General features: G+C 43.5%; 1 protein-coding gene across 2 annotated transcripts; it reads right to left on the bottom strand.

Moving 5' to 3' along the window:
• Positions 1-420: 420 nt before the first annotated feature.
• On the bottom strand, positions 421-15,706 carry LOC127779057 (uncharacterized). 2 transcript variants are annotated; one of them, XM_052305736.1, is made up of 18 exons: positions 15,532-15,706; positions 14,115-14,336; positions 13,872-13,938; positions 12,400-12,583; positions 11,265-11,317; positions 10,883-10,971; positions 9,582-9,818; positions 4,301-4,365; positions 4,153-4,213; positions 3,965-4,082; positions 3,812-3,893; positions 2,778-2,850; positions 2,648-2,709; positions 2,455-2,550; positions 1,901-2,055; positions 1,179-1,275; positions 978-1,055; positions 421-896 (listed from the first exon to the last, which is right to left on the bottom strand). In XM_052305736.1, the coding sequence occupies exons 1-18, from the start codon at positions 15,536-15,538 to the stop codon at positions 789-791; spliced, it is 1,854 nt and encodes a 617-aa protein (XP_052161696.1). In that variant the 5' UTR covers positions 15,539-15,706; the 3' UTR covers positions 421-788. The 2 variants fall into 2 exon arrangements, with proteins under 2 accessions (XP_052161696.1, XP_052161697.1); XM_052305737.1 differs by lacking the exon at positions 14,115-14,336 and having other exon boundaries at positions 15,532-15,705.
• Positions 15,707-16,145: the final 439 nt, after the last annotated feature.

The raw sequence follows: 16,145 nt of genomic DNA, 5'->3' as shown, positions 1-16,145 counted from the left end.
AACGGGGCGGGTGCTCATGGCCCACATCCAGTACACCCGGGTGGCGTCCACATCAGCGGTCACCGTCCACGGTCAGGTCGGCGCACGCGCGGTAAAATATCATCAATTCATCCTGCACGTCACATCGCCACCGAAATTGTTGTCTTTCTGACGACACACCCTCCTTTTCTGACGACACACCCTCCCAATTCCGTTCAAAAAGGTGGCAGTAGTATATTATACCGGACGATTTAACCAGGGAAGATTATATACGATACCATGGGAAGAGCTGAAAAGTTTTTCTTTTTCCTATTTGAATGAAAATGTTTCTTTCACTTGTGAAAAGTTATCATGTTTATACACCATAACACTAGCAGAAATAACTTGAGATCATGAATGGAACATATATATATATCAATAACCATGAAAACTCATACGAGCAAGACAACAGAAACAGGAAATACTTTCATTTGACGACAACATTGTCCCAAAAACCGACTGCCTTGCAAAACTTCCGCAAAATCAGGTCTTTAAGCACTCTGATGACGATATAAGCAATCCGAAAACACATTGATGATGGTATACGATTCTTGACAACTACTTTGCGTATTTTCTTTAAAACACGAAAATTAGTCTTCCTTGCTTGACATTTCCATACCAAACAAAGACCAAGTAAAGCCGAAAAGTCAAAACCATGTAAGCCTGAATGCAAGTACGTCTCTGTATAGTACTGTGGTGCGTTTCTCTCATCCCAGCTCAACAAAGGCATGTGATGGCTGCAGATTATCGTCGCCGCCGCAATACTTCCATCACTGCTGCAAAAACTTGTTCAATGCCGTTATGTCCAATGCTGGAAATTCACTTACGGCAGTAAGCACTGCAAGCCCAAGCTTAATGGCATCATCCTTGCTCGGCGCCTGTGCATGCACATGTTCACATGTCAGTTAAATGGATGATTGGAAGGCTTGGGATTTCAGATAGGGCAAAGGGATGGTGACCTCGATGTTAAGGGGAAGAACTGGGTCATGGAGGGATAACCGCAATAAGAACCAGCCACCATATCCTGAAACTCTTACCTGCGTAGTAAAAATATAGCATGATACAGCAATAAGAAAGCCCAGCTACTTTGCCCAAGAAAAGGTAGGTATATCAAGATATATACTGAAACTTATGAAAACAAGCAAAGAATAATGACATACGCCTTCATAGTTCTTTGGTGCTTTGCACAGATGTTCATCTTTACTGATTGAATTCTCCAAATGTTTCAAGACAGCTTCTCCGTAATCACGGAAGGACCTGTAAAGAGAAATTACATCCACGAAATTTTAGCTGATTTTTCTAAATAGAGCACCTCTATTTTTCTGCACTGACAGCACAAACATGTATAACCCTCAGTTATGTAAGCATGCATGTCAATCAACTGGAGTAAAAAAGGCTTAAGAGGCATATCTATAGCAGACATAATTGTACTGTATGTACTTTGATACAATTTGTTCAACATCTGCTGATCATCTCTTCACGAGTGGGAGCAGAGTAGTGGCGGAAAAGAAGTGTATGGGGAGGAAAAGGCTGTGAAAAATGTTGTACTAGCAGTGGCTGTACCATGGCCATCCCCAGCATTTAGAAAATAATGTAGGGTATGAAGAGGAAACTGACAGGGATCGCACGATATCTTATTTCAAAATCAATCATTCAGTCATTGATTTGCTGTATATCAAATCAAAATAATAACATTTGTGCAGAATAAGGTGGTAGGGAACAACAAATGTTAAACAAAAAAAAAATCAAATTTACTGCAAAAAAGATAGATTCATTCATGTAATTTTCTCAACTAGAAATGGCAAAAATGACAAATTGTTACAATGATAATTGTGTAGTGTTAGATAACTGGTAATATAGCTTCTCTTGGAAAGGGACATACCCGCCTTTCAAATCTGCATGATTCTGATCAATCTTCAATCTTATCTCCACTGTCACAGAAGCCTCCTCAAGGCCCTCGACCAAATCAGTCAAAACTTTACTACCAACGTTTGGATTCAATATTCTAGCTGCAGCAAGCTTATTCAAAAGTTTAACCTGAAGAAAAAGAACGCCCATATCATTGGGTATGCCCATAAAAGAGTGGTGACGAGTGATGACAAAAAGACATGAAGGTGAATGTCTGTAAAGAAGATTGTTTTGCACATTTCCTTTGGAGTTATTCCAAGAGGGAGGAACTATCCCCATAACTGGGATAGAAATATTACTACAATTTTGAAGCAGAAGGTACGACATGACAGATTCAGCTGTAATGTGGTACTGAAGTTCAAAACATATTTTATTAGATCAAATGTAACTGGCAAACACAAACCTGACAGATTTAATAATCTCGAGTAGGTAAATGCATGCCTTGTGCATGAAATACCGATATGGTTGTTTGGTTGGACAAATTTCATGGTGGGAAGGACAATAAATTGGCAGAAAAAGGGCCCTTACCATAAGATATGCACCATCATCGAGCCAGTGATTCTCTTTCAGTGCTCCATGGCCACTTGTTTCCATAGCCAAATGTGACTCCTCACCAATAGTATTCTGAAAGATTGAGCAGGAATGACTTACATATTATTCAGCCAGGTGAAACAGAACAAATTTCAGGACAATCTGAATTATACGATCAGTACAAACTAACCAGACGAATAGCCTCATCTATTACATTCTTGTACCCTCGCTTGAAACGATGATGCTTCCCTCCTTTATCATAGAACAAATGAGCAACCGATAAACAAATAGAACAGAGGACCAATCTAACAAATACCTACCAAGTTTATTTTCAATAAATGTAGTCAGCCCATCAGAAGTCACGCTATCTGTCACAATTGTAGTGCCTGGGTGCTAGTATCAGAGCAATGGATTTGTTAGTGGCAATCACTGCAGTAGCATCAAATAATATTGGGTGGGTAAAATCAGCTGTAAGACACTCTTGTTCTGTCGCATTTGTTGTAGGACACTCTGAATTGTCTTTGCTGAAACACATTACAATCTTTAAAATTTTGCTGCAGGACATTCAGACTATTAAAATAATATTTTCAGTTGCGTATGGGAGATTTTTTTACAAATGACTTGTGGCACCCCTCAACCTTACAAACTACGCCAAGATGTCAGAAATTACATCACACTAGTTTCTTCTCCAACCAACACTGAGCAGAGTTGAATGGTTTTGGACCTTCACCAAGCTTGTCAGCAGTGAGATGGTGGCTGGCTGTGGAACCGACATAGGCTGGACAACTAGACGTATTGGGGTTGGAGAGCACCGCAGCGATGCAATAGAGAAAACAGGGAAGGTAACCAACTAGAACGGGAGGGAGATACAGGGATAGGGGCTGGCTTCCATGGTTCTGTCACCTCCCCCAGCTTCGTTCACCAAGACTGTCAGCCTCGGCCAAACAGCAGCAGCTCAAGGCAATACAGTGGAAGAAAAATGGGAGAAAAATCCTCGTAGGAACAGGAGCAAATGAATTCATCTGCCCAGCCCCTAGCGCATGTGTCCTGTCAGCAGTGCCTATTGCATCACCCTTGCAGGTGTGACTCACCAACTGATTTGGTCCTTTCAATGTTGGTTCCATTTCATGCCATTAGGATTCAAAATAACAACAATATGTTTGTAGGAAGGGGATAAAAGGGTAAGAGGAGGTCGTGGCAGCGAAGGATAATACTAAAATAATAACCTAAGTGTATTGTGGCATATAGCCACAGTTTTCAGAGTGCCATTTAATCATGCCACAGTTCTAGAGTGTCTCATAGCAAATGCCCACAAAACTAGTCACACAACCAACTTTGCCTTGTGAGATCTTACCTCTTCAAGAACTATGGCAGACATCAAAGCAATCAATCTGTTACGGTTTAACTCACGACCACTTGAATCAACAGCAGCAGACCTGCAAACGGCACAATTTTAGGTTTGGTGCATTACGAACCTGTATAATTTCAATGGCTATATATTTTGTACCTGTCAACATCAGTGTCAAATATGATGCCCAAGTCTGCCTTGTTATCAGCCACAGCTTGTGTAATGGCTTTCATTGCAGTTTTGTCCTCAGGGTTTGGAATGTGATTTGGAAACATGCCTGAATATGTAATTTGTAAAATGACAGGCCAGACGAGACTACCGGCATGAAGAAAAGGTGCAGATATTACCATCAGGCTCTAGGAATTGGCTCCCAGTAGTAATAGCGCCTAACGGCTTGAGTACCTTATCCTGATCCAAGAACAACATGAGCTCCAAAACCAAAAATGGTGCATTGCTGAGAAACAAGTAATGTAAATATGGAAGTAAAGGGATTACCACAAAAAAGCCACCTGCTCCATTCCCTGCATCCACGACTATGTGCAGTCCCTCCAGTGGTTTTTCTAAGACCATATGAGAACAGACATAAGAACCAGGGAGTCTTCTTATCTTTATCATAATTTATATTTAACCATTTCACAATCGTTTTCTCAACCATTTCAACATTGTTATCCCACATTTCCTTACTGCACCCTTTATGGCTGACATAAGTACACTGGATACAGGTCAAATGTTAAATGGTACAATGGCACAGTGGTCTTCACAAGTGAAGGGAACTTTATCAATACATGTATAAAGAATATGTAGTGAACAAGAAGATGGTTTTCTATTGAAATATATAAAAACTATATAATAGAGCAATGAAGCATACATATGAATTATATATGGAAAAACAATCGTGACCAGAGACCCGAAGTAAACTTAACTAAAACTATCAGAGTGCACGTACTCTTGTTACATGATTAAAAGAAAAATCAGATAAACATTATATTGCTTCATCATTGTGAGTATTCATTAGGTGTGCATGCTGCAAAAAATAATCACTGTGACTTCATCGTGGACTGAGACCATTGTTTATTTTAACCATTCTTATCCACTCCAAAGACCTAATCCATCTTGTTACAGTTGGGAAAAAAAAAGCTTAGGCCATCTCCCTAAAGTTGAAAAGAAGCTCTAGGCCTGGTTGCTAGTCTCTGACAGCTAGCCCAAGTCTACTCTCTATATCTCTTGGCTCTCACGGTAGAAGTCAAGAATATTTGATTTTTTCACTAACAATGTGGCCCACACGTCAGTGATCGGAGTGGTGGTGGCAGAACAACGAATTAAATTTGAAAATATACTTTTCATTCAATTTTTTTCAGAAATATTCGGGATGCAAATATTTTTGCAGAAATATACAGTCGATCTCGCACAACTGTTGCGCGAAAATAATGCAGGCGTGACGTCATGGACGGTATCGTGTGGTGAAAGTGCGAGACCGCACGGTCTCGCGCGGCTACGGTGTGAGACCGCGTGGTCTCGCGGAACAGAAGAGCGAGACCGAACAATCTCGCTGATGGAAACAGCGACACCGTCTCACTGATGAAACGGTCTCCACTTTAATTAGTGATTAATTACCTAATTAACTATTAACTAATTAGAAATAGTGATTAATTACCCTGATTAGAGATTAATTAATCGCTAATCGGGATAATTAATCACTAATTAACCATTTGAATCGTCATGGCAGTCTGGTATCGCTGTCTGGTTCAGTGAGACCGTTCGGACTCGCTCTTCCGTTCCATGAGACCGCGCGGTCTCGCCCTTTCACCGCGCAATACCGCCTGCGACGTCACGCCCACGTCATTTTCGCACAACGGTTGTGCGAGATCGACGCTATATTTCTGCACAAAAAAAGTTGCATCCCGAATATTCCTGAAAAAAAATTGAATGGACAGTATATTTTCAAATTTAATTCGCAGAACAACCACCACCACTACCAACATTTAAAGTAGTATAGACAGTGGCCCACACATCAGTGATAGGAGTGGTGGTGCAGAACAAACACCACCACTACCAACATTTAAAGTAGTATAGACAGTGTGGCCCGCATGTCAGTGATAGGAGTGGTGGTGCAGAACAAACACCACCACTACCAACATTTAAAGTAGTATAGACAGTGTGGCCCGCACGTCAGTGATAGGAGTGGTGGTGGAAGAACAACCACCACCGCTACGACCATTTAAAGTAGCTGTCATGTGGGGGCTCACGTATGAACGCAGGCCTCGTAGCAGTTTGCGGCAGCAACATCCGGACGAGCAACAGTAGTTCGGATAGGATTTACCTTTGCAATTTGTTATTAGGCTTAATCTTTGAGTTAGTTAGCATCTTTATCTCTAAGAGTTTGTTAGGATTACATCTCATGTACTATTTAATGCCGATTGTGGCCAGGGAATAGATACAGCAATTAAGCCCATAACTAGTTTATATCCCTGCCTCGCCGGTGCGTCGCCGATCACGGCTCCGCCGCGCCGACGAGGTCCAGGGCCACGTCCTGCAACTTCCTTCAAGTATTCGCTTCACCGTAATCCCGCCTCCAATTCCCTTGTCCGTGACAACTTGGTATCAGATTCCTCTGGTTCCGATCCAATGGCCTCTACTCCGAATCAACTCGACGAAATCGCAAAGAACCTTACCTCCATGGCGGCGCAAATCTCCGATCTCGCCAGGAAGATGAGCGCCTTGGAGCCCATCGTGCCGCTCGCGGCGAAACTCGACAAGCTGCCTGATCGCGTCACGCAAGTGCAGGCGTCCGCCTTCGAGTACTCGGAGCAAGTTCACGCCCTCAACCTCATTGTCGAGCGCGTCGAAGCTTCCCCGCGCGCGGCCACGACGGACCCTTCTGGCTCGGCCTCGCGTCAGCCGCGCGACAACACGCAGCCACAAGATGACGCCGACGCACGCTCGCGACGCGACCGACACGGCGACGACACCGCGATCGACAACAGCTTCCTTCCTCGTGCCAAACTCGAGTTCCCGACGTACGACGGCAAGGGCGACCCGCTGCCATGGCTGAACCGCTGCGAGACCTTCTTCCGCGGACAGAAAACGCCAGAGACACGCAAGGTGTGGTATTCCTCATTGCATCTAATCGGGGACGCTCAGTTGTGGTATTACAGGATTGAGCTCAATTCCGGCGAACCATCGTGGCGGAGGTTCGTCCAGTTGGTGCACACTCGCTTCGGGCCGCCCATGACGGACAGGCCGCTAGGCGAGCTCACGGCGCTGCGTCGCACTGGCACGGTGGACTACGTCAACAGTTTCCTCGCCTTGGCGTGCCGCGACGTCGAGCTATCCGAGTCCCAGCAAGTCCAGCTCTTCACGGCCGGCCTCGTCAACCCACTCAAGACGGATGTGGCGCTCTGCCGTCCACGTTCGTTGGACGACGCCATCATGCTTGCGCGAGCATACGAGCAGTGAGTTAGCCTCGGCGCTACCGACCCCGTCCCAACTCGCGCTGGCCGAGCGTCGCGCCTGGCTCTCCCGGCGCCGCCCACGGCCACCCTGTCGACGTCCGCGCCAGCCGACGCGTTGTCCTCGACAGTGGCCGGCAAACAACCACTGGTGGCGTCCCTCCCCCGCAAGCGCCTGTCACCGACTGAGATGGCACAACGTCGCTCCGAGGGTCTCTGCTATAATTGCGACGGGAAGTACGTCGCCGGCCATCGTTGCAAGAAGTCTTTTGTTATTGAAGTGATCAATTTTCCAGAGGACACCGAAGACGACGAGGAACCCGACCCTGCCGTGCACGCCATCACCATGGAGCCCAGTATCTCCTTGCACGCTCTGGCCGGCGTGCGCGCCGCCAAGTACAACACGATCAAGGTGACAGCGCGCATCGGGTCCGTGGACCTCGTCGCCCTACTGGATTCGGGCTCCACCCACAACTTCATCAGCGACGCTGTCGCACGACGGGCGGCCGTACCACTCCAGCTCCGTCCCGGACTCAACGTCGCCGTGGCTAACGGCGACCGCGTCACTTCCCCGGGCTACTGTCCACCCCATCGCGTCGTCATCGGCACACGGGCGTTCGACATCGACTTCTATGCCCTGCCGCTCGGCGGCTATGACATCGTCCTGGGTGCCCAGTGGCTTGGTTCGCTTGGCCCGTCCGTCTGGGACTTCTCACGCCAGGCGTTCGCGTTCGGCCCCACCACCAAACGCGTCGTATGGACCAGCATCGACGCTCCAGCGTCGCCCACGGCGGCTTCCCTCGACGGCGCATCGGGCGAACTCATGTCCGAACTACTCGACGACTTCCGCGACCTCTTCGCCGAGCCGCATGGTCCGCCGCCTGAGCGCCACCTCTGCCACCGAATTCGACTAGAGCACGGCGTCACAGCAGTGGCGGTGCGCCCGTACCGCTATGCCCACATTCAGAAAGACGAATTGGAACGGCAATGCGACGAGATGCTGCAGCACGGTGTTATCCGCCCAAGCTCGTCGGCCTTTTCTTCACTGGCTTTGTTGATCAAGAAAAGAGACGGCACGTGGCGCTTTTGTGTCGACTACCGGGCACTCAACGACAAGACCATCAAGGACAAGTTTCCGATCCCGGTTGCGGAGGAACTCTTCGACGAGCTGCGCGGCGCCAAGTTCTTCACCAAGCTTGACATGCGCTCTGGTTATCATCAAGTGCGGATGCATCCCGACGACGTGCACAAGACGGCGTTCCGCACTCACCAAGGCTTGTTCGAGTTTTTGGTCATATGATAGAAAACATCGTGAAGTGGAGTTTGGTGTCGGTGATTGGGTTTGGCTTCGTCTTCTCCATCGGCCGATGGCGTCTTTGGATGTTAAAGGGAGAGGGAAGCTGGGTCCTAAGTTTTTTTGGGCCTTATCAGGTGATTGAGCGCATTGGTTCCGTTGCTTATCGCCTTCGTCTACCGCCGCGTTCACGACTCCATAATGTTTTTCATGTTGGCCTACTCAAAACAATTCAAGGGAGTTCCGCCTGAACTGGTACCACCATTGCCACCAACAAGTCATGGTCGTGCTTGCAACCAGCGTCCGTTCAACGCAGTCGTTTGGCTCGGGGTGTTCGTGAAGTCCTTGTGCAATGGAAAGACAAACCTGCTGAAGACGCATCCTGGTTACCACTAGATGAGTTTCGAGCCCTATATCCGGATTTTCAGCTCGAGGACGAGCTGCTTCTCGAGGAGGGAGAGATGTCATGTGGGGGCTCACGTATGAACGCAGGCCTCGTAGCAGTTTGCGGCAGCAACGTCCGGACGAGCAACAGTAGTTCGGATAGGATTTACCTTTGCAATTTGTTATTAGGCTTAATCTTTGAGTTAGTTAGCATCTTTATCTCTAAGAGTTTGTTAGGATTACATCTCATGTACTATTTAATGCCGATTGTGGCCAGGGAATAGATACAGCAATTAAGTCCATAACTAGTTTATATCCCTGCCTCGCCGGTGCGTCGCCGATCACGGCTCCGCCGCGCCGACGAGGTCCAGGGCCACGTCCTGCAACTTCCTTCAAGTATTCGCTTCGCCGTAATCCCGCCTCCAATTCCCTTGTCCGTGACAGTAGCATAGATGTGTGATAGGTAGCCAACTGATTTCTTTTTTATTGAGCATAGAGAAATTATAGTGATTATAAGATGACTCATAAAAGGCATAAGCTATCTTGGTGAGTTATTGGATATCAAAAGTTAAGCAAGTGAGTGAAAGATATCGAATTGCAAACTAGTTTAGCAAAACAAAAGGTTACATAGATTAGCATAAAAATGTACCTTTGTTTCCAGCAGATTTACGAACTGCTTTCACAAGATCGGATGCATAAATTGACATGTAATCGACATTACTCACTTCTCCCTTCGAAGCTTGCTCTAATTCTTGTGTGCTACCATGAGAAGAGTCCTCGTATATTCTAGAAGCACGCTCCAAGATATCTTTGATATCAGCCTTATTCAAACCACCAGCACTTGTAAAAAATTTGAGACCATTCCGGTTGTATGGAAGATGACTTGCTGTGAAAAAGTGGGGGCAGAAGTTTGTTTGGTTAAAAATAGAGAATTAAACAGTTGTTTCTACATAATTAGGCATTTCACATGTGGTAAAACAAGAAAGGGAAAACTTTGTTCTAGTGACTACAAATGTGTGCCATACTGGTTCTACCACAGAATGTGTCTCGATTTTGCCAGTATCGAAACTGTTTCATGTTTGAAAGTTACTACGATATTACACGTTGCCCCTCGTAAGAACTTTTCCCACCTACGTCTTCTTTCCTCTTCCTCACCATCCTTGATTCTTAGGAGCAATTCCAAGTCCACTTCAAGGAATAGCTTAGTGTGTCTGCCTAGGCATGGATGCCAGATAAACTCAAACTACCCAACAATAAATAACTACACAAATAAATGGAGTAGGATCGATCTACATAGAGGAGTTGTAGCAGAAGCACCCCCACTGGCTACCTGTGTGTGATTATGAAGTATGAACCCAAGTTACCCAGCTCCGTCCACTCAGCAGTACCTCCTCACGCAGGCTCCCCACTCCCCGGGCTGCTAGGCCATCAGAACTGTGGCAGTGATTCTTACTATTTGCGCCGAAGGGGATTCAAAAGGGAGTGGAGTATGTGCACCCTCTTCACTGGCCCTACTGTGCTTTTCATTGGCAGGGTTTGGTGCCAAGCAACAAGATCTTGGTGATAGTGGTTTCCTAGGAGTTTATTAGAGAAGAGCGGATAAGATGGGTGGGGCTGGAATAGGAAAATAGTAGGGGCTTCAGATAATATATTTCAGGAGGAAAATAGAAAGGAGCTCCCATGACCATGAGGAAGAAGGATGGGAAAGGATGACTTTTCATGGGCAATACTAAGATGGTGCACATATGTAGTGGCAAGAACAGAAATTCCCAATAAAGGAGATATTTTCCAATAATTAGAGAACAATTATGTAGTCACAAAGAATCATCAATAAAATTTACGTATGTTTGGAGAAGAGATTGGACACCATGTATATTTTTCAAAACTCTTGTGTATTCATCTGAAGAAATGCTTGTCTTCTAATGTTGCACATTAAACTGGGAATAGTACCTGTTATCATTATGGCTCCATCAACTGGCAAATGATTTATCTCATCTTCTGTAAGTGTACTGTTGAACATTGCTGGTGTTGAAGCCAATCTACATCATGAATTGTCATAAATGAATATTTGGCAGATCTTTACTTGTTAAGCAGAGAAGTAAGAAAGTTGTGAAGAAAAGACTGATTGAAATTGTGGAAATCATTTGATGTAGTTCAAATTAGTTCCCTAGGCTTGTAGTTACGTAAGAATTGATGTGTGGAGTTTCTGAGTGAAAAAGAATCACAGTAGCAAGAGAACTTCATCAATTACACACTTAAATTCTAAGCATTGAAGGCTACAGGAAAAATTGAAGATCTTGATAAATGTAAGAAAAATAAATATTCAACTCACCCAAATTGTAAAACATCATGTCCTGCAGTGGTAATTCCAAGAGTAACTGCATCCTGACAATTATCACTTTTAATAAGCAATACTTGCAAAAAGAAAAACTGAAGGACCAAATCACATTGCTCAAACTACATATAGACTTGTCAGAAGTCAGGACTGGAAAATTTCTGTTCATTTATTTATACCAACAGAATGCAGTGCCTAATATAAATCAAATAGCATCATTGAAAAATTATAAAAAGTAGCAGAGAACACATCCTTGACTAATATGTACCAGAACTACAAATCCAAATACTTAGGCATGCACAAAGGTCCTTCTAATAACTCATTAGGTGTGTACATTTTTTGTCACAAAAGTACAAATGGTAATTCAATTGATTGTAAGTAGTAGAAGAAACTTTGCATGCAAAAGGTACAACTTTTCAAGGAATTATCTTTTGCACAATTTCCTATTCCCTCCTGAATGAGTAGTTTTTATTTGGACACCACGTGTGGAGCTCTAATTCCATTTCCCAATCAACTCACACAGTGCAAACACAGAAGGTGTGAACTTTGACCTCCATCCATCAACTCCAACAGCCTTACCCAACAACATACAATATACTGACGTATGCTCCAAAAGCCAAGTTCAATTCTCAACATATATGGAAATAGAGCAGTATCACTACATAAAGTGAACAATTTCAGTCAATTTGCATTCAAGAAAAAAAAAAACAACCTGTAGCTAGTACAACATCAGATGCAAATAAGCAGCAGATATCTGGATATACAAGTCTTTCGTACCACTTTATATTTAGACAAAATACATATAATTACAACTATCTGCCGCAATCATAGAAATGCTTGCAGATGTCAAAACAGAAGAGTTGTTCACATCCTTTTTCTTTCTGCGAGAATGCTTCTTGATCCATATATGAAATAAAAGTTTGTTAATCCCAAATTTCAACATGGCAACATAATTGGGCAAAAAAAAAAAACAACAACACTGGTTAGTGGTTAAAACTGAGAATAGTCCAAATCATCACTAGTTGGAACAGGATTTTAGTAATTATAAGGGGTTACCTTAATTCCTTAAAGCATGCAATGCATTATTTTGAATAAAGATTCAATAAAAATAAGAGCGGAGAACAGGAGCCACCTGCAATTTATGTGCAGAAATTCGAGAATCATGTCCAACAGAAATTCTTAAACGTCTCCATCCATCCGCTTTCTTCTTGTTTAATAACCATGCAGCAAATGCAGAAGCTATTGCTTCAGTAACAGGCTCAGTGAGATTTACGGGCTCACCTTCGACCCCACCAACAGCAACACCACGGATATCACTGTGAGAAATAGAAGAGAGTAAAGCCAATTGATTAATAACACGTCATGGATGCAGAACAATAAACTCTTTAGCTTTAACTAAAATTGTTATAACCCCCATCTAGAACATCCCAAAGCTGTATGATCAATTGATTCTTCACCTTTCTTAGCAAAAGTGATAACTTAATTCCAACATACCAGCTATCAAGAAGAACAATATAAGTTCACAATAATCACACAATTCCAAATAAATTATGATAGGCATATGCCCATGAAATAAATCAAGAGTTGATCAAACATGAATTTTTAGCCTTTAGTCCGAGGTCTGAGGAAGATGTTATATCAGGGAAAATATCATGCTAAGAGATAGGAATATAGAGAAAATATGCCCAATTAGATACAGATACAGGGTGTCTCCTTCAAGTGATGTCAAAAGAGAAACTAGTCCATAGACAGGATGACATGAACCACATGTAACACACAAGCTAGCAATTTGGAATTACTATGCTGTATAACTAAAGACAAATTCTCCTAATGGCCTAGAGCTGAAGAAAAAGTTCTTTTAATGCACCAATCCATGCCATGCAGATAAAGATAGGATGGAAACTAGCAATATCTTGCAAGCTCTTGCCAGATTTTTTTGTTTGAGACTAGCAATATCCATTAGATCACCGAATGATTTACCATAAAGTGCAATGCGCAGCCCAAAACGCATGTAATTACTTTCTAAAAAAGGTCAAAGCCAAAGTTGAACTTGTATTCATACAATAATTATTCAATGGTCATATGCATTTCACCAGCAGGATATCCAGATACCTTTTGTCAATTGCAGCTGAACTAGAAAAAACTAAGCAACAGCATTGCTCAAAATTATGTGATTCTGCGGTTTACAGAAGCAATATTCTTGTAATTATAATCTCAAATGAGGATGTATAGTTATAGGTCTTGCCATGTTGTTACAACTTACAATATTTTTTTTATCTCAAAGAGTTTTTTCTCTGACACAAGATTGAAATTCAGTAGCAATTGAAATGTTTAAGAGCAGCACATAAAGCAAAAACATGGGATGCATGTGAAAACACCAAAGCAATTAGATGGTTAAATGAAAAGGAACACAGAAGCACTAGACATGGAATTGACTGTTAACATAAGAACCACGGTGCTTTCAAACAACATCATAGTTGGAAACCATATGCTCATTACCATTGGCTTAAAGAGAAAAATAGCCATACAATTTGACCTTAGAAAGAGCAATACCATAGTTAGACTAGAGGGTGTAGATCATACAAAGAGTGAACATTGTTATACCTGCCATTCTGGAGCTTTAAAAAGTCAACTTTCGCAGAGGATGAGACAACGCTGCTACCTTGAGCAGCTGCAATGAAGGTAGTGTAAGTGACTTTTCAGATTTGTTGATACACACATTCAAAAAAAAAAAGTATTGATTCTATAATCTGGCATAAAATCACCAAAATGAGTTTGTGAAAAAAAAATCCTAACGTAACACTAGTGAGCATTAAGCAACCTGATCAATGAGAGCCTAGAACACACCATTGCAGCTAATATATGCTTGTTTGCTGGAGCTAATCCATGCTGTTGATATTGTATTTAACCACTTGGCTGAAGTACCAGCCAGTCTTAGTCTACGTTCCTGGAAAGAATGCACGCTGCGGGTATCGAGGGCACAAAAGTCACTGGGATATCTTGTGCTGTGTCTAGCCTGTGGGCGATGTTGTGCCAAGAATGCATTTTGAATGATCTTCCCTGATAATGCTGCACAAATTTTCAAATCTATCAGATCTTCTTCTAATGTCAACTTATAATTGTTACAGGGATAATTATTTATTTTGGTTTTTATGCAAACATTGTAGCCAAATGGCATAGTTTTGCTCAACGTGCTGCAAATGGTAAACATCAGCATTCCCCCAATTCTCAAAATTTGTTCAAGTGCAAGGATTCAGGTAGTCTTAAAATAAGCTCCATTCCATTAATTCAGGGAGTAGATAATGTATGAAGAAGTCTCCTAGAATGGTATAGTATTTGTATTCAGGAACAGGATTGGATTGTTAGAACAACTTATATTCCAGAACCCATGGGTTGATTTTATTCCATAGAAGCCATATTCAAGCCAAGCTAATCATCCTAGTAGCAGAGGTGGTTGCAGGGAACTACATATACTGATCAGGATAAAATGGATGATCTGACTGTCAGAGTCACCATGGAAGTGCTCCATTGTTAGCAAGATTGTTGATCTATATTCACGATTTATTAGCTCTTCATTCCAGTATTTATTGTTGAGACAAAACTACTCATCAAATTTGCACTTATGCTAATATTTAAATAATTAGATTACTTCTCAGTTCAACATTGACATAAGTCTTCTACCAAGGCATCACTTTGATATATTTCTTTCTGACAACCCCATGACAGTATCATGGAAGTGTCCAATGCTCTAACATTTATACTTCCATGGGGTTGTCAGAACCATGGAGGGCAGTCCCTCTCCCGCAACATGCTTCGAATATTTACATTTCACATTCAATCAAACTAGCAACCACCACTAACTAATTACTTCACCAAATTAACTGGCACAACAGATTCACAACCCAACGTATAGCAGCAAGTTATAGCACAGCACAGCACAACGGAATGTCTACATCCAATCCAACTACAAACACAAGGAGTCATCAGACCTAAATGCAAACAAGTGGGATATCATCGACCCCTCAGGGAGTCAGCCGCCGGTGGGCGAGACAGGAAACCCGCCAGAGAGCGGAAAGGGGGAGGGGGGGCGCTGCCGCCGCCGCTGCCGGCGACCGCGGGGGGTGGTGGTGGCCTCGTGGGTATCGCTTCGGGGGTTTGGGCGGAGTCGCCTCCCGGTCTCCCATGAGGCAGTCGGGGAGGTTGAGGAGCTCGAGGCTTTGGATTCAATTCCAATCATGGAGGGGAAGGGGAGGCATGCACTGACCTGCCATCCGGATGCGCGGCGGCGGCGGGCGACTCTGCTACTGCGGCGGGGAGGCGGTGAGGTCGAGGACAGGGACGATGAGGCGGAGAGGTTGTTGGAACGGACGGAATAATCTATAGAGGTGCCGTATCGCCGTCCGCCGGTAAGAGGGATCCGTCCTTCTTTTTTTTTTTTCTCGAGAAATATCGGTACAGCTGTGCTGTTCTGGTCTCCGTTACTTGCACTTGCGTTCCTCAAAGGCCATAGCAATGTTTGATTCCAATTAATTCTTTTTTTCTCCTGTCAAAAATAAAAAGAATTCATTCTTTTCCACAGTATTACCAAAAATTTCAGAAGTCATCCCTATCTTTCTTATCTTTCTCTAGCAACCTGTATTAAGCCCCGTTTGATTTAGATTATTGTGTGAATTACCATCACGGATTATTGATTTGATTATAAGTATATCAAGAAATGTATAACAGGGCGTCTCCATGCTATCTCTTTGTGATTTCCAGTGAAATTTGAATAGAGAGGTGGCACCATGTCCCAAAGCTCAGATATTCGGGTTTACCTTAGACACATCATCCACAATGAGAGTAGGACGTGTGGGGTCTATGCCTGGCCATATAGCCCAC

Source organism: Oryza glaberrima, chromosome 7 (genome assembly GCF_000147395.1).
Source record: "Oryza glaberrima chromosome 7, OglaRS2, whole genome shotgun sequence".
NCBI lineage: Eukaryota > Viridiplantae > Streptophyta > Magnoliopsida > Poales > Poaceae > Oryza > Oryza glaberrima.
Note: the sequence above shows the minus strand (reverse complement) of the source record. Positions and strands in the feature narration are given on the sequence as shown.